The sequence below is a fragment of the Tachysurus vachellii genome, chromosome 24, assembly GCF_030014155.1.
Source record: "Tachysurus vachellii isolate PV-2020 chromosome 24, HZAU_Pvac_v1, whole genome shotgun sequence".
NCBI classification, from domain to species: Eukaryota; Metazoa; Chordata; class Actinopteri; order Siluriformes; family Bagridae; genus Tachysurus; species Tachysurus vachellii.
The window spans coordinates 8,998,647-9,026,269 of record NC_083483.1 but is presented as its reverse complement, the minus strand read 5'-3'; the positions used below and the strand labels follow the sequence as shown (position 1 = coordinate 9,026,269).

The 27,623-nt window shown below is 36.8% G+C and overlaps 1 protein-coding gene across 1 annotated transcript in view; it reads left to right on the top strand.

Annotated features, from left to right (window-relative positions):
- Positions 1–27,623, top strand: part of cfap58 (cilia and flagella associated protein 58) — a 93,608-nt gene that overhangs the window by 49,080 nt on the left and 16,905 nt on the right. Inside the window, exons 14-17 of the mRNA XM_060859850.1 lie at positions 11,523–11,634; positions 13,484–13,588; positions 18,420–18,539; positions 21,645–21,778. Of these exons, the coding sequence (XP_060715833.1) occupies positions 11,523–11,634; positions 13,484–13,588; positions 18,420–18,539; positions 21,645–21,778 (471 nt within the window). The remainder of the gene's footprint in view (positions 1–11,522; positions 11,635–13,483; positions 13,589–18,419; positions 18,540–21,644; positions 21,779–27,623) is intronic.

Sequence of the window (27,623 nt, the reverse complement as noted above, 5' to 3'; positions counted from 1 at the left end):
TGTTATAAATATTACAAATTAATTATTACCGGTTATACAACATACTAAGCAACAACCTTCATACCTTGCAATTAGTCCTTATTTTCTGTTTAATGCACATATACTTACGGTTTCATCTTATTCATCTTATCCTGCCACATACAACCTCACTTAAAATATGTATAAAGACAAAGTGAAGTAAAATATAGCTAAGAACAGAGTAGCACAGATTCTCAGTGCCTCTAGCGAGAGTACAGTTAACCTGTTTGGTCAACTGCCAAGGAAGCTAGTACAAGAGATTTTAATCATAAAAAAAGAACGCAAGGCCATAAGCCAGAGATTTAATGCAAGATTTGAAGGTTTCTGAAACCAGAATTTTGGCTTTAAGAAGTTAAAACTAGCATATGTTTGTGCTAATGCAGTGAATGTTGACTTGCTTTCATTTTAGAAATAATCTTTAATTTGATAATTAATTTTGTAGAATGTTAATTGCGAAGTCAGAAACCAGCAAGCTATGTATGTTTTTCTTACTACTTGCTCTATTTGTTAGCTAGTTTTTTTAACTACTGCTGTCATAAGAAAACAGCTGGATGCTGGATGAAGCGTGATGAGATTTCTTTAATGTGCAAAAGCAACAAGTAAACCATGAAAACTTACTGGCAAAAACTATGTAGATAAAGACACTAAGATCAAGACTACACAAGCCTATGTAAAAAAAAAATTAGAATCATAAGAGAAGCATGAAGCTCTTATCTTTCAAAAGAAAATGTATTTCTGTCGTCCTTCTTAAATGTCTTCACTCATCCCCAGGTAGTAAACAAAAAAGGCATGACAATATCCAGAATGCTTTTTAACCTGTTATAAAATTTATAAAACTATATTTGTATTATGCTAAAAGTTTAAATCCTAAAGTTAGTTTAACCCAAGTAATTTCCTTGTGCCTGTGTATTTCTTGTAAGTGTCTATAAAATGTTTAGCTTCTCTTTTCCACCAGGTTTTTGGTAACCCACCTCTCATCATGCGTCACTTCAGCTCCTTTATTCTACTGGCCTACTGCATTCACTTTGCTGATTAAAATTGGAGAGATATATTTAAGAGCATGCAATATAAACCATTAGACACATGTCCTCAGTCTTTGATGTCCATCCATGTGTGTGATGTGCATGTCCTCTTACACGTGTGTAGGAGTGATTTTAAATGCGAGTCTATCTTTAATGAGAAGCTTGTTGCATTTGAAAAATTGGCTCACTGGGCGTGAAAAAAACATGGTTGAATTAACGATGTTCAGTAGGTTCTTATACTGTATGTGTTCTTCATTAATTAAGAAATATATAAACGGCTGTGAATAACAACCATTATCCTGCCAATCATACCCCAGTTCTTGTCTGCCAGCCTTAAAATGACACACTATGTTTTTCCTCCATGTCCACCCCCTGCCGATTTCTACTCTTTATTTCTTTTGTCATTATGCTTACATAATTGCTCCTTGAAATGGGAATGGCAAAAGTAGTGAAAAATGTGTGAATATGTATATGGTAAATAGACTAAACTATAGTATGAATATAGTTGGCGGGAAGAAAGTACACAGTCCTTCAAGTCTATGTTTTTATGTTTTCTATCAGGGCCTAAGTAACAATTTTGTGGTCTCACCAATTTCTAGAAAAAAGTAGACAACAAAAAGCAGCAGATAACTCATAATAATAATATCATATAATCATATATAATTCAATATCGTGTAGAATCACATTGAGCTACTTGAAATAAATACTATCAGTCTCTCACATCGTTTTAGAGAAATTAGTCCGACCCAGTTTGACTAACACTTTGGAAATGCACTTGGGATCATTGATGTTTTAGACATTTTTTATAAACAAATCTTTTAAAATCCCACCACATTGTGCCAGTGTGGTTCAATGTGGCCATTGAGATGCCGATTTGCTGGTGTGCTTGGTATAATTGACCAGTTTCAGCCCAGTTTGAGCTGCTAGACAGATGCCATTACATCTGTCTCAAGAATATTGTGGTATGAATTGGAGTTTATTGTTGGCTCAATGACTGCTAGTTTCCCATTTTCAAAACCCAAATCATCACTTCTCCAACACCATGCTTGGCAGTTAATATAAGGTGTCTCATCTCCACCTTAGACTCATCAGTCCAAAGGATATTGTTCCACAGCTTTTCTGATTTATTCAGTAGCAATTTTGCAGAACCATGTTGCAGTCATGCTGACATTATTTTTGTAGAGAAGTGGCTTTTTTCTAGCCACTTTTCCATGAAAGCTATGCTTCAATCTTTATCTGATTGTGCTGTCATGAACATAAATATTTAATGTGCTTCCAGAGGCATGCAGGTCACATGATTTAGCTCTTGGTTTTTCTTTATATCTCTGAGCATTAAACAGTCTGACCTTAGACTGAATTTGCTGGGACACCCACGCCTGGGAAGATTGGCAACTGCCTTGAAGACTCTCCAAATGTTATTAGTCCTTCTCACTGTAGTAATGGTAAATTTGAAATTGTTTGACGATGGCCTTATAACCCTTCCCAGATTGATGATTAGTACCAATGCTGGTTTGCATTCTTGGGAAAGAAAATACTACATATTAAATTAGTTGCATTTTTGTTCTGGTCACCTGAAGCTGTTTGTTATTTATAGAATTTTGAAAGGACAACCATTTGTTATTTCGGCCCTATAAAAATATAGAACTGAATGATGGTATATTTTCTTTTCCCCCATGACTGTATATGTACCTCAATCTTATTCTTTTCATTACATTCTAATTTTAATTACCAGGTCTTATCTCTATCTCTTCCTCAGTTTCTCTTCCACTACTAGTTGGGCTAGGTGAACCATACAAAACACACCATATGTTCCTCTCAGTTCCTGGCTCATTAGGTGCCAAGCTACTTACACTGGGGCTGCCTTACATTCTGTAGGCAGCCAGATGGATCCCCAGCAATCTCTCTGCTTTACTCATATCAGCTTTAGCACTGAATATGCATTAGCTAAACGTTACCTGGTAGTTTGCTCTGGATACTTTATTATTTAAAATATTCACAATGGAATATTTGTAATGTTTTAAGTGATTCTGGCCTTAAATGTATCTGTTGTTCCAGTGAGAAGTTAGTGGTTGTTCCATGATGTTATTATGGGGGACATTGCTAGCATAGTTACATAGAGTTTATTAGGAGAAAACCTTTCAGTGATCTCAACAGTCTCCTAGAACATGATTTTCTTCTTTTTTTTTAAAAAAAAAAAAACAATAAAAAAAAAAAAACATTCCGTATTCATAAATCGAAAAACAGAAATAGTGGTGACACTGTGAGTTGGGCTGAATGTTCCAGAACGCAATGCAACTTACATGACAAGAACAATGGCACTGATGGTGTACAGTATTAGCATAAATATCGCAGTTTTGTAATGTTATCTGCTTGAGTAGAGCGTCAAGTGAGCTGAACAGACTAAAGGACTAAAATGCTGCATCACTATATTGAGGTATCTTCAAATAGTTTCCACTGGTGTCAATATTAGCCGATATTAACAAAGGGAAAACTCTGGAATTATATTATATGTATGGGTTAAGAGTATGGGTTCACTTTTAAATCTGGTTCCTTTCAAGAATTCTTCCTTGTGTCCCATGTTTTTTCCGGGCGACTGTTGCTTGGTCTATTGTTAACTGTGCTATAAAACAATAATGAATTGACTTTAACATCGAATCAGTTATCAACATGTGCCCACTACTTACTCAGGTGTCCAAACAGAACATTTTAAACAGCTGTTTAATGTGTTATCTCAAGCAGTCTGCCTTTATTTAATACAACATAGAATCAGATATAGCCATCATCTCCATCTCTTGCCGTCTATTTTTATATTGTACTTTATTACTTTGCTTCTTATCTTCCAAATGCTTCCTATTTCCTGGAAAAGCTTCACCTTCATTTCCTCAGTAGCTTTGCCATTCTTCTACAATGCTAATGTTATCTTATCACTTAGGATTTTTGTGGTTCCTTATATTACCTTATATTACTAGTAATAAAGTATATTTTCATATATTTTGAGTGTAAATCACCTCCTTCATCTGTTATCTTTATTACATATTATATACCTTAATCTAAGGCCTGACAGTATATAATTAGTTATATACCACATTTCCAAGGCTAGATTTCTTTTAATCTCAGTGCTAAAATCTGCTTGCGGAGAATATGCAGTAACCCAGACCTGTGGATCCTGGTGTGTTTTGGGATTTAATTGTTTATTGATTGCTGTTAAGATGCATGGGACAGTTGACGACTGATCTGCTTCAGCTTATTCAAAACACAGCTTCAGCAAACTTTCATATAACCATCAGAAATACCAAAGGTTTTACTCCGTTGCTCCACTGGGTGCCCTTATCGACTAAGCATGAAGTTCAAATATCTGTTACTGGCTCTGAAATCTAAATGGGTGACAAGTGAGTTTAAAGTGAATATGTGAAGTTCTTTTAAGTGCCATTGCCCAAGGCAGAAATATGTAAGTACCAGTGATTTTTTTTTCCATTTGTGGCCTTACTAAAATCATAGTCATAACCTGTAACAGATCTAGGAAAGAGGCAGTTAAGGATAATGCAGAATATCAGTGAACATGAATGCAAACATAAATAAAAGTAAATGCAATATGTATAAAGTAAACAACACAAAATCTTTCTACTTTTTATGCACTAATTTGGAATCATTGTGGAATGATGCTGCATATTTGATAAAACCCAACTAACCCAGATTCAACACTGACTATGGAATGGTTGATGGTTCTGGTATTTCAGCAACTCCTGATCTGCACAACACTCTCTAGAGTTAGCAGTCAGAAAAAACAACAACCAACAACAACAACCAACAACAAAAACAAAAAGTTCCTGCAAATAGAAGGAACACAAATAACCTTAAATAATCTTTAAAGCCATGAAAAGCATAAAAGCATCTCAAAACACAACACATTAAACCTTGAGGTGGATGTTCTTCAGAAATAGAAAAACACATTAGAGCATGAATTTGAGGCTATGGTGGGGACAAATGTACTGAAAGTGGAAAGCTGAAGACTGGGAAAAAATTTGGATGACATGCCGATGAAAGATCCTGGACTTTCATTAACTATATTGTATTAAATCTTTTTTAAAGCACCTTGTAGTGATCATAACTGTCTCCGGTCAGCATGACCACCACACACACACACACACACACACACACACACACACACACACACACACACACACACACACACACACACACACAGCTTTCTTTAAAATCTTCAAACTCTGATGTCCTCAGAGCAAGTGCTTGATGTTGGTTCAATGAAGGAGGCTGAGTAGGAGAGGGTTCAGCAAATGTGTTTTCCAGTATTTGCTCAGGCTTGATTGCTCTGCTTTCAATTGCTTTTATATGCACTTAATTGCAAGTTGTTTTTGGGTAAGGGAGTCGGCTAAATGGCGTAATGGAACGGTTCTTTGCTTCTAATTGATGTTTCCGCAATATGCAAAAACATATTTTACTCCTCTTCTTTTCTTGCTGCTTCTGTTGAAAGAGGTCAGGGGGAAAAAAGCAACAACAACAAAAAAATCAAACCTCTTTCAACACAGATACACACACACTTTAATTTCTATGCCACTTTATTGATTCTGTTTGTGTGTGTGTGTGTGTGTGTGTGTGTGTGTGAGTGTGTGTATGTATATACACGCTTATGTTTTGCACATTGGAAAGGTGTTGATTGAAGTTTAAGGCAGTCATACGAACCCTGTCATTCTCAATGAATCAATCCGACCACATTTCTTTCTCAGTCGTTCTTTCTCCTTCACTGTTTCCCTGCATTTCAAGGTGAACACTTAGTGAAAGAAACTGAATGACAGATCGAAGAGTAGATGGAAAATGAAAGCTGAAATACTAGAAATACGAACGGAATACACTCCCGAACTCCCCAGCCCTCACCTACACTGATTTATTTATAATATCAAAAGGAATAATGACACTGACAAGGAAAGATGGATGACTTCTTTTCAGTTAGGAGGCAGTGATGTATTTAGTAGGTTTTCGCCTCTGATGCCGGAGCGTTGATGGCTGAAAAATAAGCACTTTGCCAACACTGCAATTAAAATGCATAAATTATCTTCATAGCCAACAAAGCAAGTGCAAAATAAAAAGCCAGTCCTCTTGTGAGCCAATCATATTTTTCCAACCTGTTGTAGAGAGGAATAAGGCATATGCTTTATTACAATATACACAGGTTGTACTTTCCCCTGGTTTTCTAAACAAAGCCAATTCATGTGGAATGAACCCAAAATTCAAGCTATCTATTTCTTTATTTCTTTTTTTTAGTGCAATGTATTGTCCTAGAGTTGTATATAATATATTTTTTTAATTGCACAAGTAATATGATTTTTTTTTTTACATTAAAAAAAAAAATATTATTTAGTTAAAAAAGACAATAAAACAGCATTGGGATATACTACAGAATAACTTCAACAGTTTTCTTATAAAACATTTTTGAATTATTGAATTAGAATGCTTTATTGATTATATTTCATATCCCACTTGTCCATAATGTTGATAAATTGGCCAAAGATGGTATTTTTGGGGAGGGATCATATAGATTGTGCTGATTTTTGATGATTTGATAGCACCCTTTAAATTAATTAGTTGTATAAGTCCTTTTCAGTTTCTAGAAGATGTTCAATGTTCACGAAATATATCACAAATTTACACAACATCTCTTCTAGAGGACTGGAAACTAAAGGTCAAGACCCCTTGTGTTTGATTCATCAATGAGGACATGAACGAAAAAGCTCCTTTTTTATGCTTTGTTCATTTAGTTTAAAACTGAATATTATGAATATCATTCTAAGTATGATGATGTATTTGGTGCCCAACTGTATTGATATGTTCCTGCGAGTCATGCTCAAACAAGCCATGTTTAAATTAAAAGAACAAGCTATTTTAATCCTGACACTCTGCTCTAGCGTAGGAGTTCAGCAATAAAAATAGACAAAGACAAGTTTCAAGAAAACACAGAGTGACTCTGACTCAGTGGAACAACAGAACTCAAGAAAACTCAAGAATATGCAAAAAAACTTTTCATGAATATGGATATGCAAGTCCTAAATTATATATCTGAAATAAAAAATGGAGATTAGTCAGGGCTCGAGGTTGCAAACTTATATAAGTTTGAGGTCAATTCTCCTGTTATGACCCTATCCAGGGTTGGGCTGCACAGTGTGAGAACAATCTTGGGGTTAGTTATAAGGTGGCACAGAATATGTACAGTATATAATCTCCCAGAGTTTGCCAGAACTGAGTCACACAGAGGCAGAAGTTAGTTAAAGGTCAAGTATTGAGATATAGAAAGGTTTCGTGAGATCCAGTACAATAAAACTGGGAAAAAATTAAGGGCAGACAAAGGGCAAAATAGCAAAGAGAAAACACTGGTGTTAGGGAATAGCTAGCCTCAGACGCTATGCCTACGGACCGTTGGCTGAATGTCTGAAGCATATGACAGAAAATTCGGAAATGTATCAGAAGTCTTTATTAGGGTTGCAAAGGGGCGGAAAGTTTCCGGTAAATTTCCGGAAACTTTCCACGGGAACTTAATCTGGGGAATTTTGGAAATATTCCAAATTGGAAACTTTACGGGAATTTATGGTAATTTACAGGTATTTATGGGAATTTATGGGAATTATTTGGAAATATAAGGAAATTTATATAAACTATATCATATACAAACATTTTGTTTGGGCATAAGCAGACATGCATGCAAGGTAATACAAATTTTAAAAATGATGTTTGACTGATTTAATCATAAGTAGAGCTTTAATTGATTATTTCATTGAGTAACACAAAAGCATAATAAACTTAATAATTGTAATAAACATATTTCCCTATGATTGCTGTAAAATGAAAGCATCCACCACCCTTGCCCTTCTAAAAAAGTCCCAATCAAAATGTAAAATGAAGCATTTTTTCTAAAGTGAGTGTGTACAGTAGGGGAGGGTCATCAAATTATCTGTGCATGTGGTAACATTCCTAATTTACTGCTTATTAAGAGTTAGTAAGGTAGTTATTAAGTTTAGGTATTGGGTACAATTAAGAATGTAGAATAAGGTAATGCAGAATAAGGCATTAATATGTGCTTAATAAGTACTAATAAATAACCAATATTCTATTAATATTCATGCTAATAAGCAACTAGTTAAATGACCCTAAAATAAAGTACATGCAGGGGGTGTGGCCTCAATGGCCCTCCAGTAAGCAGTGTGCTGTGCAAGTGACAGGAATGCAGGGTACAAATTAAGCTTAAACTGCATTAAATCTTGTTGTTTTAAACAAAATTATGCTGCAAGATTTTTTTAACTACATTTAAGTTCCTTGTTATAGGCAACTCTGCATTTTTTTTAAAAATTCCCAGTTTATTTCCGTATATTCCTGTTAATTCCCATATATTCCCGTTAATTCCCATGGAAAGTTTCCAGCCTTGAAAATTCCCGGAATTTTCAAGGCTGGATTGGTTGGATTGGTTGGATTCAGTCCACCTCAAAACAAAACTGTCATGATGCTCTACAGTACTTCCCTCATTGTAAAATCTGTTGCGTTTACAGCTGTGACAATAAGTTCTTATGAGTATCAGCTTAACACTGTTTTTTCCAAATTTTGCACAGTTCACAGTATAAACTCGTTAATTTTCTTCATTCATTCATTCATTCATTCATCTTCTACCGCTTATCCGAACTACCTCGGGTCACGGGGAGCCTGTGCCTATCTCAGGCGTCATTGGGCATCAAGGCAGGATACACCCTGGACAGAGTGCCAACCCATCGCAGGGCACACACACATTCTCATTCACTCACACACTCACACACTAGGGACAATTTTCCAGAGATGCCAATCAACCTACCATGCATGTCTTTGGACCGGGGGAGGAAACCGGAGTACCCGGAGGAAACCCCCGAGGCACAGGGAGAACATGCAAACTCCACACACACAAGGCGGAGGCGGGAATCGAACCCCGACCCTGGAGGTGTGAGGCGAATGTGCTAACCACTAAGCCACCGTGCCCCCCCCCGTTAATTTTCTTGACATTCTTAAATGAATGATCTAAGGTTGCACACCAGCCTGTTAACGTTTTTGTAACGTTAACATTTTCAAGTCCATAAACTTGATGCTAACAAATTGTGATCGGTTGCTTTACATGTCAATCAGCAGCCAATCGGGTGGTCCTTGGTGAATAAAAGCTTCTATGGGGTCCAGAACTTCTGCCATCACTGCTACACATTTTGTGGCACTGAGCATGGACTTAACTGTAGATAGACAGACATACAGACAGACAGGCAGACAGATAGAGTTCCCAGAGGGCAACAAAAGGTTATGTGTGTGTGTGAATTTCAGGTTGAGTATTGTATCAGTTACGCAAGGATGCTTCTTTAAATCCAAGCAACCTAGAGCCTCAGTTTCATCATCAACTCTCCTTAGGTGCTTTTTTCCTTCAAACCGCTACAATTGACATTATTCATCTATGAAGGTTAGACCACAGTGAATGAAGAATACCAGGCTGTAGGCCACTGTGTTCTTCCTGAATTTAAACCTTCTTTAATATCAAGTACTTCTGCTTCGGATCACAAGTTGCGGGTTATGGTATGTTATAGCTGTAACATAAATGATAAGGTTATGTAAATACGCTTGATTTAAAATTTTCACTTTCTTTTTTTTTTTTTTTTTGCATCAGGAGAATCTGCCATACAAATCACTATAATGAGCGATAACTACAATAATGTAGTTATCGCTCATTATAGTGATTTGTATGGCAGATTCTCCTGATGCAAAAAAAAAAAAAGAAAGTGAAAATTTTACTTCATTCATTTAGTGAGGTATGGCAGCACAAGGCCATGACCAAGGCCGGGAACAAGGAAAAACACTAGCTGATTTACATATAACGTGGAAGTTTTGAGGTTTGAGAGATTTAAAGTATAAAGTATCACACGTAGACACGGGCAAGAGTCAAAAAGGTTTCACAATTTATTGTGCTCAGCTGCACAGCAGGACCCAACACTCCGCATATAGCATGAGAGATGTTGGGCCACCATCATTGATTACATCAAAGTTTTATAGACAGGACTCAAGTAAACAAGATATGTAAAAGCAAAAACATCATCAATCATTGGCTCAAAATCACTGCATGCTTGTCTCCTGATCAAGCTAATCTGGACCAGGCCAAGGTCCACTAGAAGGCCTACTAGAAGATTTACTGGAAGATGTTTATGCCTAATTCCCGACAACTTGCCCTTGTCATAATCTTAAGAAAACGACAGATGACAATGTCTGTCTCTAGTTACTACAGATACAAGGTAAAAGCATAGAAAGACAAAGCCTTATAAACATCTTTAGATTAGAAATTTCCACCACACATACACACAAATGTTTCATTTTTCTCTTCAGTGTTTCCATGAGTGAAGTGGTTGTGCAAGGCTTCATATTTGATTTAATGTAAAAAATATCCTTCTTGTTTAGGCTATAAACACTTTAGTTTTATCTTAAAATAATCTAATTATACACATGCTAATAGTTCCACTGCACTCGGTAATGAGCTACATATTACCTTCATCGTTCTCTCATCAGCTTGTGGTGGGAACTTCTCCATACACAATGTTTAAATGGGAAATACATATTTTTCCCACTCAGTTGGTTCGTATATGGTACTCTGATGCTTGCTGTTTGTCGAGTAGAGGTAGAGTATTTATGTGCTTTAGTAAAATAATGTAGCATGGGAGACGATGGATGGAATAGGTTTAATAACTCACTATGAAGGCCATTTGTTTTTTGTGTGCATTGGCTCCGTCAGAGTGATATCATTTTGGACTTATAGTGTATGTTTTTTTTAGATAGCTTTACAGCCAAGCTTATTTACCAGATGTGCTGCTTCTTTCTCTTTATCCAACTTTGATAAATTCTCTACCACCTCCTTATAAAAAGTAAATAGTCTTCTTTTCACCAAGTAGAGAATTTATTTCTCCCTTTTGGCCTCTGTGGCATTTTCCTGATGATAAAAAGTAGTTTAATGCTTTTTCAGCAGCTATTACCGAGCCACTGATGCTAATAAGTTGGCAGATGAGCTTTCGCGATGTTTATTTGCAGAGTGAATTACCACTGTAGCAGGTCAAAGGCTCTTGCCGAACGACATTGCATTTACATCAAGCGTCACCAGTTTGTGTATGTATGTATGTGTGGGTGCTGCAGAGAGCACGCTTGGGTGATTGCAAGGTTTAAAGTGCTATCAGATTTATGAAAATGTTACATATTTCTCTTGCTATTTTTTTCAGGGTGCAGTTATAGTGTATTGCTTTGTTTTGTTCATATGGCAGTATAGTAAATATTATATTATACTGTATAATATAACATATTAACTGGTACAGAGAGTGATCATTGTGATGTTTGTTGCATCATTTAACACTAATCTTTGTGCTGTTTGGGCCTTTGCTTGGATTTGAAGAGTAGATGTGTGTCTTATGTCTTTCTGTTGTGTCTTGTCCATAGGAATGAGGTGCATCACATTCAAAAGGAGCTGCTTAAGGAACGAGCAAGATGTAAATGCTTGCAAGAAGAGCTTGAAAATCCCATGAATGTTCATCGCTGGAGAAGACTGGAGGTGTGTACTTTATGTTGGTATAAAGCCCTGTTCTGATTGAGCTTCTTGGAGTATTTCAGGGAGTGGAGTCCTACCTGAATCCATTATGTCACAAATGATTATCTTTTACCATGTATAAAAATACTACAGTTAATATACATCCTGTCTGAGCTAAAAGGATCCTAAGGATTCCTAATTTCAGTTTGGAGGGACTTTAGTTATCTGTCTGTTCTATCATCTCTTGCAAAACCAAAATAAGACCATAACAGTAAAATATAGATGCCATTAACAGACTTATCAACATACTTTAACTACACTTACAGATATAAATTGATCAAATTCCAATTTATCAAATAAATCCTAAATACATGATTTGGTCACATGACCTACTAATGCATCACATCCACAAACCCTTCGACTAATCAAGAGTAAATCGGGGAGGCAATCATGTGTAAATCAATAAAGGTGTCTTTGTATAGGCCAACACAACATTTATGCTTTACTAATGATGCAAAGTTAACAAATTCAACATCTTCTGTCACATTTTCTATCCATTTCTTTCTCATTTTTTCTCTAGGAGTAGGAGGCATGACCTCCTACAACTTAATTGCCTGGCTCAGAATACAGGACAAATGACTAATATGGGGGCAGACTGGATCCTCCGTTTTCCTAATTTCAGCCTAGTCTTGAACTTTTGTTTTAATGATCCTGTTATAGGATAATGTAATGGTTCAGATGATTTTAAATAGAAAATTCATTTTATAAATGGAATATTCATTTGATTTTAAATGGAAAATTCTTTTTAAAATAGACCTTTTAAAGAATCAAATAGATTCTTTGAGCAATTCTAATGAGAAAGCCAGTGGTGACAGTTGCAAGAAAAACTCCCCGAGAAGGCATGAAGAAGAAACCTTAAGTAGAACCAACACTCACAATGGAACATCACCTCTTCTGGGTGACACCAGATAGTGCCATTATAAATCATGACAATATACTGTTGTAGGAATATAAATACAATCATTATAGCCCCGGTGTGCTGAAAGCATAAATAGGAGGCTGGGGATGAATCTTTTATGATTGCAGCAGGAGTTCTTAAATGCAAACATAATTAATAGCATATACAACAAATCATTATTCAGGGAGGAGGAGATTGAGACTGTGTCTCATATAAAATGTAACTCGATTTAGATGTTATACTTCTAACATTTATAAACTAAAATACTTGAATGTAATTCATAAGTAATTAAGGAAGAGGTCACAAGCACAGCACTGTCTGTGGAAGATTTTTTTTTTATCTGAATAATAGCAAGATATACAATTAACAATGACCCTGTCATCAATTTTATTTATTTATTTATTTGTTTGTTTGTTTGTTTGTTTGTTTGTTTGTTTGTTTGTTTTCTGTAGGGACAGTGATTATTAAAAGCTAGCCATTAAATCTTATAGTATGGCCCAGGCAGGCATTATAGCATACAATTTATTGCTGAATGACATAAATTGCATCATACTCTCATGCATCAGATCATTTCATCAGATTCATTCATTCATTCATCCATTCATCTTCTACCGCTTATCCGAACTACCTCGGGTCACGGGGATTTCATCAGATTGTTGATCATAAATAAAGACACTTAGTGTAAGTTGCTATTAGTGTCCCTTAGCCTAAATACACGTTCTTAGTTCTCTTCTGATGGTTAAAAACATCAGACATTTATCTCACAGCTCCTTGAGAAACTGAGGTTATGGAAAAGTCACCACATTTAAGGGCAGAGTATTAGATTCTTTCATTCTGTCTCCTTGGCTCTTTTTTGATTCCTTCTTGATAATTCTCTCTCTTTTCCTTTTCTCCCTCTAAATGGTTTCCCTGCAGGGGAGTGACCCATGCACCTTTGAGCTGATCCAGAAGACTCACTCTCTTCAACGGCGCCTGATAGCCAAAACCAAAAAGGTAGTGGAGAAAGAGGTTCTGCTCAAGGTAAACATCCTGCTTTCATTCTTAACCCATTACAACCTGTCACGTCCAATTGGCTGCTGATGACTCATCAAGCACTTGTGGGGTCGGGTCACTCAGAGAATCGATTTGCGAAAGCCTTGCGAAGAGTCTATGTCACAAGCTTTCTAAAGAAGAACATCTTTATTAAACACTCAGTTTCGATTCACTTTTGGTTTTATACAATCTTATACAGTGTATTTTTAACAAAAATTTATTAGATGAGTCATTTAATCATAGTCATCCTTGTTTGTCCTTGTTTTTAATATTGAACAGTTTCCATTTTTGATTCTTTCCTACTGTGATATCTGTGAATATGCTATTAATGCTCAGATAAAAGCTGAAGTTATGCCAAAGGTGAGCTTATGTGAAAGCGTAATGGCATGATGAAATGTAACACTGCCAATCGATCATAGCTTAAGCATTCTAAACAGGAACTGGATCAAGCTTTTTTTGATTTTTTCATTCATCCATTTGTCTTTGATAACCACAAAGCTGTAAGTTTCTTTAAGGAAAATCCAAAATATGTAAATTCATTCATTGACTAACGCGTACAGACCACAGTGTCCTCTACACTTACGAGAAAAAAAATGCTGGTCTTAAGATGTAACAGTGAAAAGTATAAAGTCTATAACATGAAATAAATACATCTGCAATACAGCAAAGTCAGCTAGCTAAGCTATAGTTGTTGATATTGTTTACTTTGAAATAGAAGGAAACATGGAGTGGAACCAATTTTTTGCAAGGTAAACTTATATTAAGCTATTGTTATATTCTACAGCTGTGAAAGCAGCACGTCAGTGTTCTCTAGGCTTTTACAAGCACTTCTCAAAAGAATGGGGAAGGTAATAGAATTATAAAGCACAAGTTTAAATGGAATGTGCAGCTCTTATGTGGCTTCACTTTAGAGAATAACTGAGCATTTGAACAGAAAATAATCTGAGGTAGGTCTAATCTCTGTTTTGCAGTTTTGGACACTATTTTAATTGATTTTAAAATTATAATCTCACCATGATAGTTAGAGTGTCTTTTTTTAAACTTTACACATGTATTATTTAGGCAATTTATTTATCATATCTAAAATGTGCATGGTTTATGTTTCAGTATAGGGCTTTTGAGTGTAGTTAGAAAGTGTTCCCATTATGATTACCATCCAAGGAGTTTTAATCCTATTTTGATACATCTTGATTTATAGTTTGAGCGTGTGGTAGCCTAGTGGTTGAGGTGTTGAGCTCCCAATTGGAAGGTTGTGAGTTCAATCCCAGGTCCACCAAGCTGCCACCTTTGGGCCCGTGAGTAAGGCCCTTAACCCTCAATAGCTCAATTGTCTAAAAAAACAAAACAAGATAATGTAAGTTGCTCTGGATAAGGGCATCTGCCAAATGCTGGTAATGTAAATGTCGCTTTTTTTGCCTGTCTCTACTGTTTAGAGAGTCGCTGGCCATGGTACTGAACTGGTGTGGGTCGGTTGTTACCCAGTCAGGGAAGAGGCGTTTCAGTTTTTTTTGTGTTGTGACCTTGACTGCCCACTTGGTAATACAGGGGTGTATGTCATACCAGTAGAACCAGGTGAAGGGTAAGGGACAACTGGTTAGGTAATATCTGATGTCCTCTCAAGGCCTCATACTCTATTGGCACAAACACTGGTTTGTAGAAGACAATGCAAAATTAGCTCCAATGTTCAGGTGTTTGAACCTAGGGCTCTGGACTGAGCCTGGTGGTAATTTAATTTGTTGTCTTGGGACTTAAGTGCAGTGCTAAGAACCAAGGTTCAAGTCATTCACCATGGCTATCCATTGCAGCTAAGCTGGCCTAAAGTAAGGAGAAAGAGTGCCTTAATATGTCCATGGTTCTGAAAGAGCCTGTCATTCTATTCTGCTTTGCAGGAGACGAGGTTTAAGTGATGAATACACCCAGCTGCTATTAACCCATTGTTTATGAACAGAGAACACCTAGCTCTATGTTTGATGTTTCTATTTACAAGATTAAACTACAAGCTTATTCAACTCCTTGAGCATTTTTTTGGAGCACAACACATCTTCTCATAGGATATGGCAACACACATGCAGCTTCTAGCTAGTTACCCCATCATACAACATCTACCACCTGAGAAGTGTGAGGGCTTTCATATGATTCCTCCCCAGCATTTTTTTGAATTGCTGCTCATTCTACGTTACAGGGGAGCTGGACACACTCAAAGGAAAGCATGAGCAGACCACAATTAGTTAGTGTCCTTCTGGTAGACAGGAGTGGGAGTAATGCCATCCATCCCACCCACACAGCATGGACAGTTATGCTTTCTTTGACTCCAGGCCATAGTTGGCTGTGGAATCATTGGGATTCAATCTGTATAGAGTGAATAGTTGTGTTGTACCACTCAGGGGTCATTGCTACCCTTCTTGAGTGAAAGCCTGAGAGGATTATTCTGAAACTCCTTCTTGATGGCATATGCATTTCTTGTAGTTGCTGTCCATGGGGCTTGGTCGGTTTCTGGCCATGGTGTTAAACTTGCATATTGTTAAACCACAGGGACTGTGGTACCTAGCATTGTGGACTCCTCCTCCCTCGCTCTTAAGCACAGTGAGCAGCTTTGAATGCATGAAAATGAGAAAGTCAATCTGTTGGAAGACTTTGAATATTCATATAGTGTCATGAACCAGCTGGGTTATGCCCTTCACCTTAGGCATCCTCTGCAGGGAAGCATGGAAAAAGGTACTATTCGAGGTCCTTCATAGTTAATCTTTAGGGCCTTAACCGATGACTGATGCACACCAGCAACTGCTCTTCAACTCTTTTTTTTTGTGAAAGGACCACTATACTGTTTTTTTACAGATAGATCCATCTGCAAAATCAGTTACTAGTTTAAGACAACGTCAATAAGAAGTCAGCTCTTCATGAGGAGCTACATCAATCATTTACTGCTGAAAATCAACCATTAAACAAAAAGGCTTAAAAATGTGTTTCTAAGACAAACCTAAATACTAGAGCTGGTTTCTACAGTACATACGTGGATAATTTTAGATGTGCTACTTCAGAAAATGGAGTTGAGAAAGTGTGAGTGCATGTATGCCAGGAAGGAGGGTGACAAAGAACAGAATCTGAGAAGTGAATGATACATGACCATATGATTAAAATGCTCAAAAGTTTTAGTCATTGCCAGGAAGACAAGAAAGACGACGCATGTAATCTATTTACATTATCCTGCTTTCCATAACCACATGATGCTATTTGTTTCAAATCCAGAGCACCAGAGCCCATTCCAATGTACTATTATTTGTATGGTCATGCTTAATTTGCTGTAGGCATATGTGTATGATTCAGTGATGCATGGAGGCTGTCTGATAATAGCTGTCACTCTGATGCTGTTATGTTTGACAAGCATGACAAGCAATGTCTCTGATATGCCATATTAGTCCAATAATTGTCTCTAGTCTGAAATTAGATCTACAGTTCTGGGGTGGGATTCCTTTGGAGCTGACAAGTATTGAATTACAGTGTTATCTATATTCATAGAAATATAATGCCTCAATTGGTTTATTTGACACTTAAATTCCAGCTGTGCCACATACCTGGGGATTTTCTGAATACATTTGACTTAGATAATGACAAGTGCTTGTCCAAATATCCTTAGTATTGACAAGTGCTCACTGTTAACCTTGTGGTTGGCTAAACTGCATGTCAATATTAAAGGGTCACAAAATTTTTGACATTAGAGGAAAGACAATTACAACCACATTATCGCCAATCCTAAATCATACAACTAAAATTCTAGCTTCTGGACCAAACAATGAGTGTGTGAGTCCATCCATCCTTCTTTCCCTTCCTTCTTCCCTTTCTTTAGGGCCAAGCACCAGTTGTTGTCACTAATACTTACAGTCCCAAATCATTTTATGATTTTATAACTCAAAAGGAAATTTTGTTAGGAAATTTTATAGCCATTTGAAATACCACCTAAATATTTTATTTAGGAGATTGTATTAGCCATTAGCTTGCTATATTATTATGCTGTTCATTGTTCATGTTCTCTTCAACTAACTAACTAAACTAACACCACAAAGCAAGTATTGTTAAATAAATATTTTCAGTGTTTACATGAGCTCAGAACTGTAGTCGTAAATTTCTGCACTGTAAGTGTTACTTAAGCTACATACAGGATACCTCTACTAGGGAATTTAAACTTTCGTTAAGATTAAAAGTAAGGGGAAAACATCTTAAACTAATCAACAATGAGATTAGGAGACCTTGATCATTTTCAATAATTTATCATTTTCCAATTTGCCAGCAGTTACATTTTTTATATATTAAATGATACCTAATGCTAACTTTATCTACACCTTTATCAGATTTATCATTTAACCAGTCTTCAGTGGTTTGATTAACAGAGAAATAAAGAGAGAGACCTTACATTTTATATACAGAACGTGTTCATTACTTTTATTTGTTTATGTGAAAACATTATTTATTAATGTTTTGTCATTAAGCTTCAGAAAAGTACATGAAGTACAGAAAATCTCTACAGTATAAGAATAAAATATAACCTAGATGGAACCATAACATTTTTTGATATATTAAATAGAAAGCCATGCCAGGCTGTCTGCTTCACCATCGGTCCTCTGAAGAGTTCATTTAATGGAGTATGTTTGCACAGAACACACTCTCGAGCATACTTAATGGAAGAATATTCATAGCTGAAATTAGGGTTTTAATATCCATCTGATGGAGCTGGGGAGCATTTAATGTAGATTTGTACCTTATTAACACACAATTATTTAACACTTTTTGTGAATGTATGTCTGTGTTTTGTGTGTGTGTGTAGGAGAAGGAGAAGGAGTATATTGAACTGAAGCACAAATTAGCTCGTATGCCCGGTCCAGAGGCAGCTGAAAAACTCTGGAACACTCAGCAAACACTGAAGAAAAAGAACAAACAGCTCATAGTAGGTTTGAGTCTCTCTTTCTTGTACTCCCTCTCATTTTTTTTCCTCTTTGTCTCTCCCTACTCCATGATTTACTCTTTCACTATTAAAGGAATAACCAATCCACTCTGAGCTGCACTCCCCCTCATGCCCCCACCTCAAAATGTCAGGCTTTTATCAGATCATAAATCATTTTCCCACTTTTCTCCCCTCTCTGTGCTCACCCCTCACTCTCTCTATCATGGGTATGAATAATTAGTTACCCTTCTGCCTAATTAAGAACTCCTGTGCCTGGTCACAAACGGCTAGAACTACAGTAACATCGTCTGGGATTTTCTGTCGCGACTGTAGCTTTTTGGTTGACCTAATTCCTTCATCACAAAAAAAGAGACCTGGATGCAACAATCTCATTTCACTAATCTGTAGGTTCTGAAAGACAGATAATCACAAACGTTACTGTATATGAGAAACCAACAGAGAAGCACAGGGTTGATGGCCTCATAGAGAAAATCTTAACTGATATTAAGATACAGTAAGAACAGTAACAAATGTAACACTCAAACTCAGGATATTGGGACAGGTAAGATAGACGGGAGATAAGGGGTAAATGCTTTGCAGCACCACTTGCAGCACAAGTATTGTTTTCTATTGATTTCTAGTTGTTCTCATAAATTAAGCCTCATTTCTATTTTCTTGGCTGTAGTTAGAGCTTTCAGTTCACCTTAAACACAGTATTGTTACAACCTTTTTGTTTTGTTTTGGCTAAAAACACTTTAATATCATTTACTACTAAAAAAAATCTGTATAATAAATGAAACTAAATGTAATTGCCTAATATTACACACACAAATATTTGCTGTTTTTGATCAGACAAGATGTGTTGAAAAAGTTTATTCACGTGTCTCTTTTTCTTAAGGCCAGACTTTATATGTCTTAACTTTATAGCACTGCTCATGGATCAGTTTTCCTCCTAGGGTTTTTTGTAAGTGGTCAAACGAAATCTGGTTCAGCAAATTTGTTCAGAGAATGAGCCCAGGAGTCCCATTCAGACCCATTCAGAAGTGCTGCTGCAGGCTCAGCTTTACGCTTTGCGGCGAGATTTTTATGGCTATGGCTAAATCTGATCTTACATCAGCACTATTGCTCTGAGCTCCATTATGAGCGCAGGCCTGTTTATTTACCAGCTGAATGCTGAGGCTCTTAAATAAACCTGTTAAATGGAACTCACTGAATTAGTCCGCCTTCTTTTTACTTTTTTTAATCTGCAGAAAAGGCGCTTTGCATCACAGAAACCTATTCAATTCTGCAGATACCTGACAGACCCCTCGGCTAGACAACACATATGGGACCTGTTCTGTTTTTTTTTCTTTTCAACCTGCCTTTGTCTCAGTCTTTAAACATTATATACACACACAAACGAACAGACACTCAAACACACACAAACACACTTTCAGTCCCTCCACTCTTCCTTCCTCTGTATCTTTCCAGTTTTCCTTTTCACTTTTCAACTGAAAGTTTCAATTTTGATAGACAGCACAGACTTAAAGAGGATATGAGAAACAGAGACATCCTGATGATTGCCAGAGTCCACTCAATTAACATCTGGAAATTGCTAAAATGCTTCAGAGAGACTCAACTGAACAAAATTGACTGCTACATCTACTGTATTTTTGTTAAATGACCTTATATTAGCTGTACTTAATCATAATGCAAGGTCCCCATTAACAATTTATATGATTGGTCAAAATGTACTGGTATAATAAAAGTACAAATATTTATGAACATAGAGCTCACCTGCAGTGAGGGGAAATAAGCATTCAGGCAAATTTTGTGTTTGTTACTGCATATACTTTCAGTTCCTTCAGTCGATCCACAATCAATTTCCAAACAAGGCCTCATTTATCAAGCTAAACATGAATAAATTTGTGTGTCAATCATTCATATGAGCATTTACACACACACACACACACACACACACACACACACACACACACACTTACAAAAGTCTTGTGAATTCAAAACAACTTTCATATCCGGCATTAGTGTGTGTATGTTTACACAATCAGACTTACTAACGTAAACCTAGACTATTACCTTGAATCTTATCCTTTTTTAACAATTACTACATTTTTATATGAAGTTTACTCTATAAGTCCAAATTGTTTATTAATTTGAAATACGCACAATTAACTAATTTTCTACCTACCGTTTCAAGGCCAAAATGGCATCAAGCTAATATTACATGAAAAAGTCTAGCTTTCCATTCTGTGAACATGGACCATTTATGGAATTTTGTAAGCATCACCAAAATGTATTTTGATTTATTTTCGGATACATAAAAGTCAATCAAGTTCTAGATAGAAATTCTGCTAAAATGCATCCAAAGACAAATTGCTCTTGTTGTCATTATAAGATATAAGTTAAGGGCCCTTCCGATTGAAAAGTTCTGAGGGAAATAATAACTGACCAACAATCTAATGGAAAAAGCTACATGAACTTAACCATATGGTTTAATGATATACAAGGGTAGATTATCTACAGGATCCTATGGTTCGTGGAACCACAATTAATTATCCCCAGCCAGGTAAGATAAGGAAAGTAAGAGAGCTGAACTGACTCTGGTGTGAAGATGGACATTTCAACACAAGACAATGACCAAAGAGAAGCCTCAAGAAGGCTTTGCATGGTCGAACCAATTTCCTGACTTTATTTATGAAAAATAATGGAAAACGTCCATCAGGATTAGACAAAAATTAAACAACAATGCTCCCAAAATATCATGCATTCTTACTAGAGACATCAACAAGACCAAGTATTAATGTAGTTTATTGTAATGAAATTGGTGTGTTGTATTCTGACATCAGAATACCTTTTGGGCTTTTATCTCTTACTTCTATAGTTAAATTAATTTATGTATAGTCTCTAAGCAGTCAAAAGTAATGCAGAATTTAGTTAATCTCAGCACTAAAACTTCAAAATAAGTTGTCCCGGAGTAACAGTTGATTAAATATCCAATGAACATGCTTGTTAAGACCAAACTTTAATGAATAAACCATTTACGGTAATATTACCATGCTTTCTGGATTGTCCCATTGGTTGTTTGAACTGTCCCTCTTTCGTTTTCAGGTGCTGACAGTTGAAGTCAACATGTACAAGTCTCAGGCAAAAGAGTACAAGAAAGAGATTGAGCAACTGGACGAAGAGTTAAAGAATGTGAAGAAGAAGTACTTTGTGCAGAAACGCAAGGAACAGAAATTCAGGTAAGAGAGTAAGACTAAAGAGGAACTATGAAGGTATGAAGGTATGAAGGTAACATTGAAGGTATAACCCACTTGTTCATAGTGACCTTTTCAGTGCGGGTTCATGCTCATACGTCATGTACAAGTTTTCTTGAAATGACATAAACTTCAGGAAAGTAACGGATATAAAAAAAAACCTGCACTGAAATTATGTCTATAATTGAATATAAAAAGAGACAAGATTAAGTGGAACTGCAATGCCAGCTGATCTCCATGAATGATCTCCATGACTGATCTCCATGACTTATCAGCTGTACGTTCACACGGCTCACACAATGCCAGCAGTAGACCCTTATAAAGCCTAAATAAATTATCACTGATCCTGTTGCCTTTTAGAAGATGGGTGTTAAAGTTAACCTCCAAGAGCCCTTCTGGTGAGTGGGGATTCAATGAGGAGCTGTTTCATTTCCTCTTGATTTATATCACTGGTAAGCATTGCTTGATTAACATCTAGTGGCTGATCATTAAGTCAAACTCTCAGCTTCTATTTCCTGTCCTTACAGTTGCAAGAAAACACAAACATAAAAATTCTCTGTAAGTATTAACCTAAACATTATAAGAGCTTATTAGTAATTTGCTCTTTTTAAAATTAATAGTATTAACAAACTGAGTAAAATTTTAACCTTCTGTTACTGCTGCTGGAAAGGTCTGGAATCATTTATTTGAATCATTTATAGCTTGATAGCTAATATTAATATTAGCTATCAAGCTATAAATATAATATATAGCTTGTATATAGTATATATAATTATATATATAAATATAATATATAGCTAATAATATATTTTTTTTCCTAATATTGCTTTCTGTCAAGTTTAAAAAGTAAGCTGTTCTGGCTGAGACAAGGGCTTGATGGTAGTTATTGATACCTTTGCTCTAAGCTATTTGGAAGACCTTGATTTTGTTTTTCCACCACCATCACTCACACTGCCATGAGATTTGTTTCAGGACGTGCAATTGTTCACTGTACCAAAGGATCGATCTTTTAATTATAGTTTTCCTCACATCAGCTGGTGCTACACTGTTCAGGGTACATCTTCGAGATGTATTTAATCCCTCAACCATTCGGTCAAGTGAGATGCACCTTTGACTGCTGTAGTTTTTTAAATCTTACAGTTACAGTTCAGTGCCTCAGTTAGATATCTAATGCTAAAACACAGAAGCTTTAATAAACACCTAATCTACTCAGACATTGGCAGCTATATTCAGGATGTAGCCAGATAACTATATAAGAAACTATAAAGGTAAAATAAGCTAACAGGAACTAGCTGTTTAGCTCAGCTCGATAATATAGGAGATTAACTTACTACAGCATCCTAGATCCTCGACAAACCCTGACACGATGAAAAATGGATGGAACCACACTATTTTCAGTAAGAATTATTCTTTGAAAATGTATTTTATCAGGAATTGATATGGAGAGCTTTGTGTGAGTTACAGGTATACACTGTTAAAGTTAAAACTGACTTATACAGTAGACTTATGTGTAGACTTTCACTGAAATATTTCTAGTGCACAGAAAAAAGCACACATTATTAATAGAAAACACAAATCTTGATCAATAAATGATAAATGATATCGGTTCCACATGATTGACTGAGTTCCATGAACACAGTTTGTTTTTGTGATTCCAACAATTTTTTCAAAGCGGCAAATAAAATTAATCTTTCTCACCTGACATGAGAGTTTAATCCAGCTCACCGATGTCCTGCAATAGTCACATTACCTTTTCTCTATTCTGCTGCAATTAATCATTTAATCAAGTTAATTAACATTATAGACATTTATTCCCATCAGTCACAACATCCTCACTAATATCTAATAACGGACAGAGCAGCGGTAATAGAAGTATATCTACAAATTAGTAAGAAACCTGTGATGAAAGTTAGCAGTCATGAGGTCATTTTGCCCTAGAACATTGTTAATTATCAGTCCTCTCTCTATACCTATGGCACTCTGATTATTACATACTGCTCCTAAATGAAAAGCTGGCACACCCACACTAACAGCCACAGATTGCTTGGCTCTTATTAGCCAGTCTGTACCATCTGGTGCAATAGATTGACTGTGCTGTTTCCCGTTGCTTGGTCGGAGGTCCCACTGTTTTTCTATTGGACGGATTTCAGATGTGGTAACCAACGAATGCGACCCCTGAGTGCATGTGTGCATCCTTACTGGCCTGTGTCATATGAAAATTAATTTCATTTTAATTTACAGGTAGACATAAGGCACAGAGTAGCATCCAGAAGCCTCCACTACTGATAATAATCTTGTAACACTTTAAAACAACAGTTCATGAATAACCATGCATTAACATGTGAATTAATTCTTATTTAAACATGAAGGCATGTACTTATCAGAAACAAACGAAGAGCTAATTTGCACATTTTATGAATTGAATGCATTGAATGCATTACATGTAAACATGTAGAGATAAATTTAATCAAGGTTTAGTTTATACCCAAGATAATCAGTTATGAATTATAACATCATAATAATGTGGCCTTGTAGCTAAGGTAATAATTATTGCTGTTGTAATCAGAAAGACTCATACACTAAACATCACTTCAACACACTTAGTATTAATTTCTTTACAATATACAGTTATAGAAGCGTAATGATGTATAATCCCATTATCCAGCAATCACCCTGAAGATGAAAGGTGTCTCCATGTGTCTGGTTTGTTTTAAGATTTCTTCTTCATGTTGTCTCAGGGTGTTTTTTCTTGTCACTGTCAAATCTGTCAAAAGGATTTAAACTTCCATCCAAATCTAATTTTTGACAGTATCCACGTTTGAATGCATCAAATTATGACTGAAATGAAATTTAATTCAATCGTATGCCACTAGTGTTGTAAATCTTGTAGACATAGTTTCTTTCCAGGCCCTTATTCTTTCTTAAGCATGTCCATCTTGGGGGAATACACAAAGAACTTTGTGCAGAACTTTATAGCAGTGTTGTAAAAAAAGTCCCCTTTATAGCAGTGTTGTAAAAAAAGTCCTCTTTTTCCAATTGATCGAAAGGTACACTATACGCACTTACTGAGGTCTTCTTCTTTCGGCTTTTCCCTTTAGGGGTCACCACAGTGAATCATCTGTTTCCACCTAACTCTATCCTAGGCATCCTCTACTCACACACCAATTACCTTCATGTCCTCATTTAACACATCTATATATCTCCTATTTGTCCTTCCTCTTGACCTCTTACTTACTCAATCTCCATCATCCTTCTACCAATATAACCATCTCCCTACTCTGTACATGTCCAAACCATCTCAATCTAGTCTCTCTGACCTTGTCCCAAAACAGCCAACCTGAGCTGTCCCTCTGATGTGCTCGTTCTTAATCCTGTTCATCCTCGTCGCTCCTAAAGAGAACCTCAACATCCTCATCTCTACTACATCCATCTCTGCCTCATGTCTTTTTCTCACTGCTACCGTCTGTAACCTATACAGCATACCTGGTCTTACTACTGTCTTGTACACCTTTCCTTTGATTCTTTCTGACACTCTTCTGTCACACAACACTCCTGACACTTATCCTGTATCTGACCTCAGCCCCCTGTAACCTCACTGTTCTACTTCCCTCTCTCTCGTTCAAACACATGTTTTCTGTCTTACTACAACTGACTTTCATTCCTCTTCTTTTCAAAGCAGACTTCTACCTTTCCAGGTGTTCCTCCACCTGCTTCCTACTCTCATTATAGGTTGCAATGTCATCCGCACACATCATTCACAATCATTCACAAAACTATCTGATTTTATCTGTCAACCTGTCCATCACCAAAGCAAACAAGAAGGGACTCAAAGCCGATCCTTGATGTAGCCCCGCCTCCACCTTGAAGCCCCACCTCCACCATGAACAGCACATCTCACTGCTGTCATACCCCCTCATACATATCCTTATCTACTACTTCACTGCATCTCCTGACACCCTCATACAGTACCATAGCTCCTCTCTCTGCACACCGGGTCATACGCTTTCATTAAATCCACAAAGACGCAGTGCAGCTCCTTCTGACCATCTCTGTACAGTATGTACTGTGTCATCTTCTCCATTAACAAACTCAGAGCAAAAATTGCATCGGTAGTGCTCTTTCTGGGCATGAAGCCATTCTGTTACTCACAAATATCCACTTCCTTTCTTAGACTGGCTTCCACTACTCTTTCCCATAGCTTCATTGTATGGCTCATCAACTTTATACCTCTGTAGTTGCTGCAACTCTGCACATCACCCTTGTTCTTAAAGATCGGCACTAGAATATTTCTCCTCCATTTCTCGGGTATCTTCTCATTCTCTAATATTCTGTTAAACAATCTAGATAGAAACTCCACTGCTGTCTCTCTTAGACACTTCCACACCTCCACAGGTACTGTATGTCATCTACACCAATAGCCTTTCCACTCTTGATTCACCTCAGAGCCTTCTTCACCTCATCCTTTCTAATTTTTCCTATTTCTTGCTCTACAATATTCACCTCTTCCTCCTGTCTTTCCCTTTCATTTTCCTCATTCATCAGCTCCTCTAAATACTCCTTCCAGCTTCTCTGCACTCTCTCCTCGTCTGTCAGTACTTTTCCATCTCTATCTTTAATCACCCTTATCTGTTGTACATACTTTCTTGTTCCACCACCATGTTCAATCACTTCTGCTGTAGTTTGACTGTCTTAGCTTCTGTCTGAATTCCTCATGACATTCTTCCTTTTTCACCTTCCACCACTTGGTCTTCTTTTCTATCTTTCCTTTCCTCTTCTTCCTGACCAGCACAGACATCCTACACATCACCATCCGATGCTGTCTGGCTACACTCTCTCCTACCACCACTTTCTCGCTCAGATTAGTGCCTCGTCTATATAGAATGCAGTCTACCTGCGTACTCCTACCTCCAGTCTTATATGTAACTCTATGTTCCTCTCTCTTCTGGAAATAAGTGTTAACTACAGCCATTTTCATCTTCTTAGCAAAGTCTACCACCATCTGTCCTTCTAGGTTCCTTTCCTTAACAACAAACCTGCCCATCACTCCTTCATCACCTCTGTTCCTCTCACCGTTGAAGTCTGCATCAATCATTACTCTCTCCCATCTGGGAATGCTCTCAAACACCTTATCTAACTTACTCCAGATTCTCTCCTCCTCTTCTAATTTACAGCCTACTTGTGGAGCATAACCACTGATGACATTCAACATCACCCCTTCAATTTCTAACCTCAAACTGATTACCCTGTCTGACACTCTTTTCACCTCTAAAACATCCCTCACAAACTCATCTTTAGGATCATGCCTACCCCATTTCTCTTCCTATCCACACCATAATAAAAGAGTTTGTATCACTCTCTAATACAACATACTTTGCTCCCATTCCACCTGGTGTCCTGCACACACAGTATCTACCTTCCTTCTCCTATCATGTCCGCTAGCTCTCTACCTTTCCCTGTCATTGTACCACCGTTAAGAATCCCTATTCTCAGACCTATACTTCAGCCTTTACTTTTCTCTCTGCCTACAAACCCTTCTCCCTCCTCTCCTTCCTCAACCAACAGTAGCCCAATTTCCACAGGCACCCGGTAAATCAACATTGCCGCCTCACATGTTTAAATTTGTCATGTTTTATGCTGGATGACCATCCCGATGCAACCCTCTCTATTTATCACTAGCTTGCAACCCCTGTGACTAGATTACACACCTACTGAGGTAAAAGATCTAACCATGGAAGAGTAGAAGTTAATACGAAAACATTTTTCTAAGAGTGTATCATCAGTTAGTAAATCAGCGTAGACCTTTATGAAGTCATGAAATACATTATGCCAG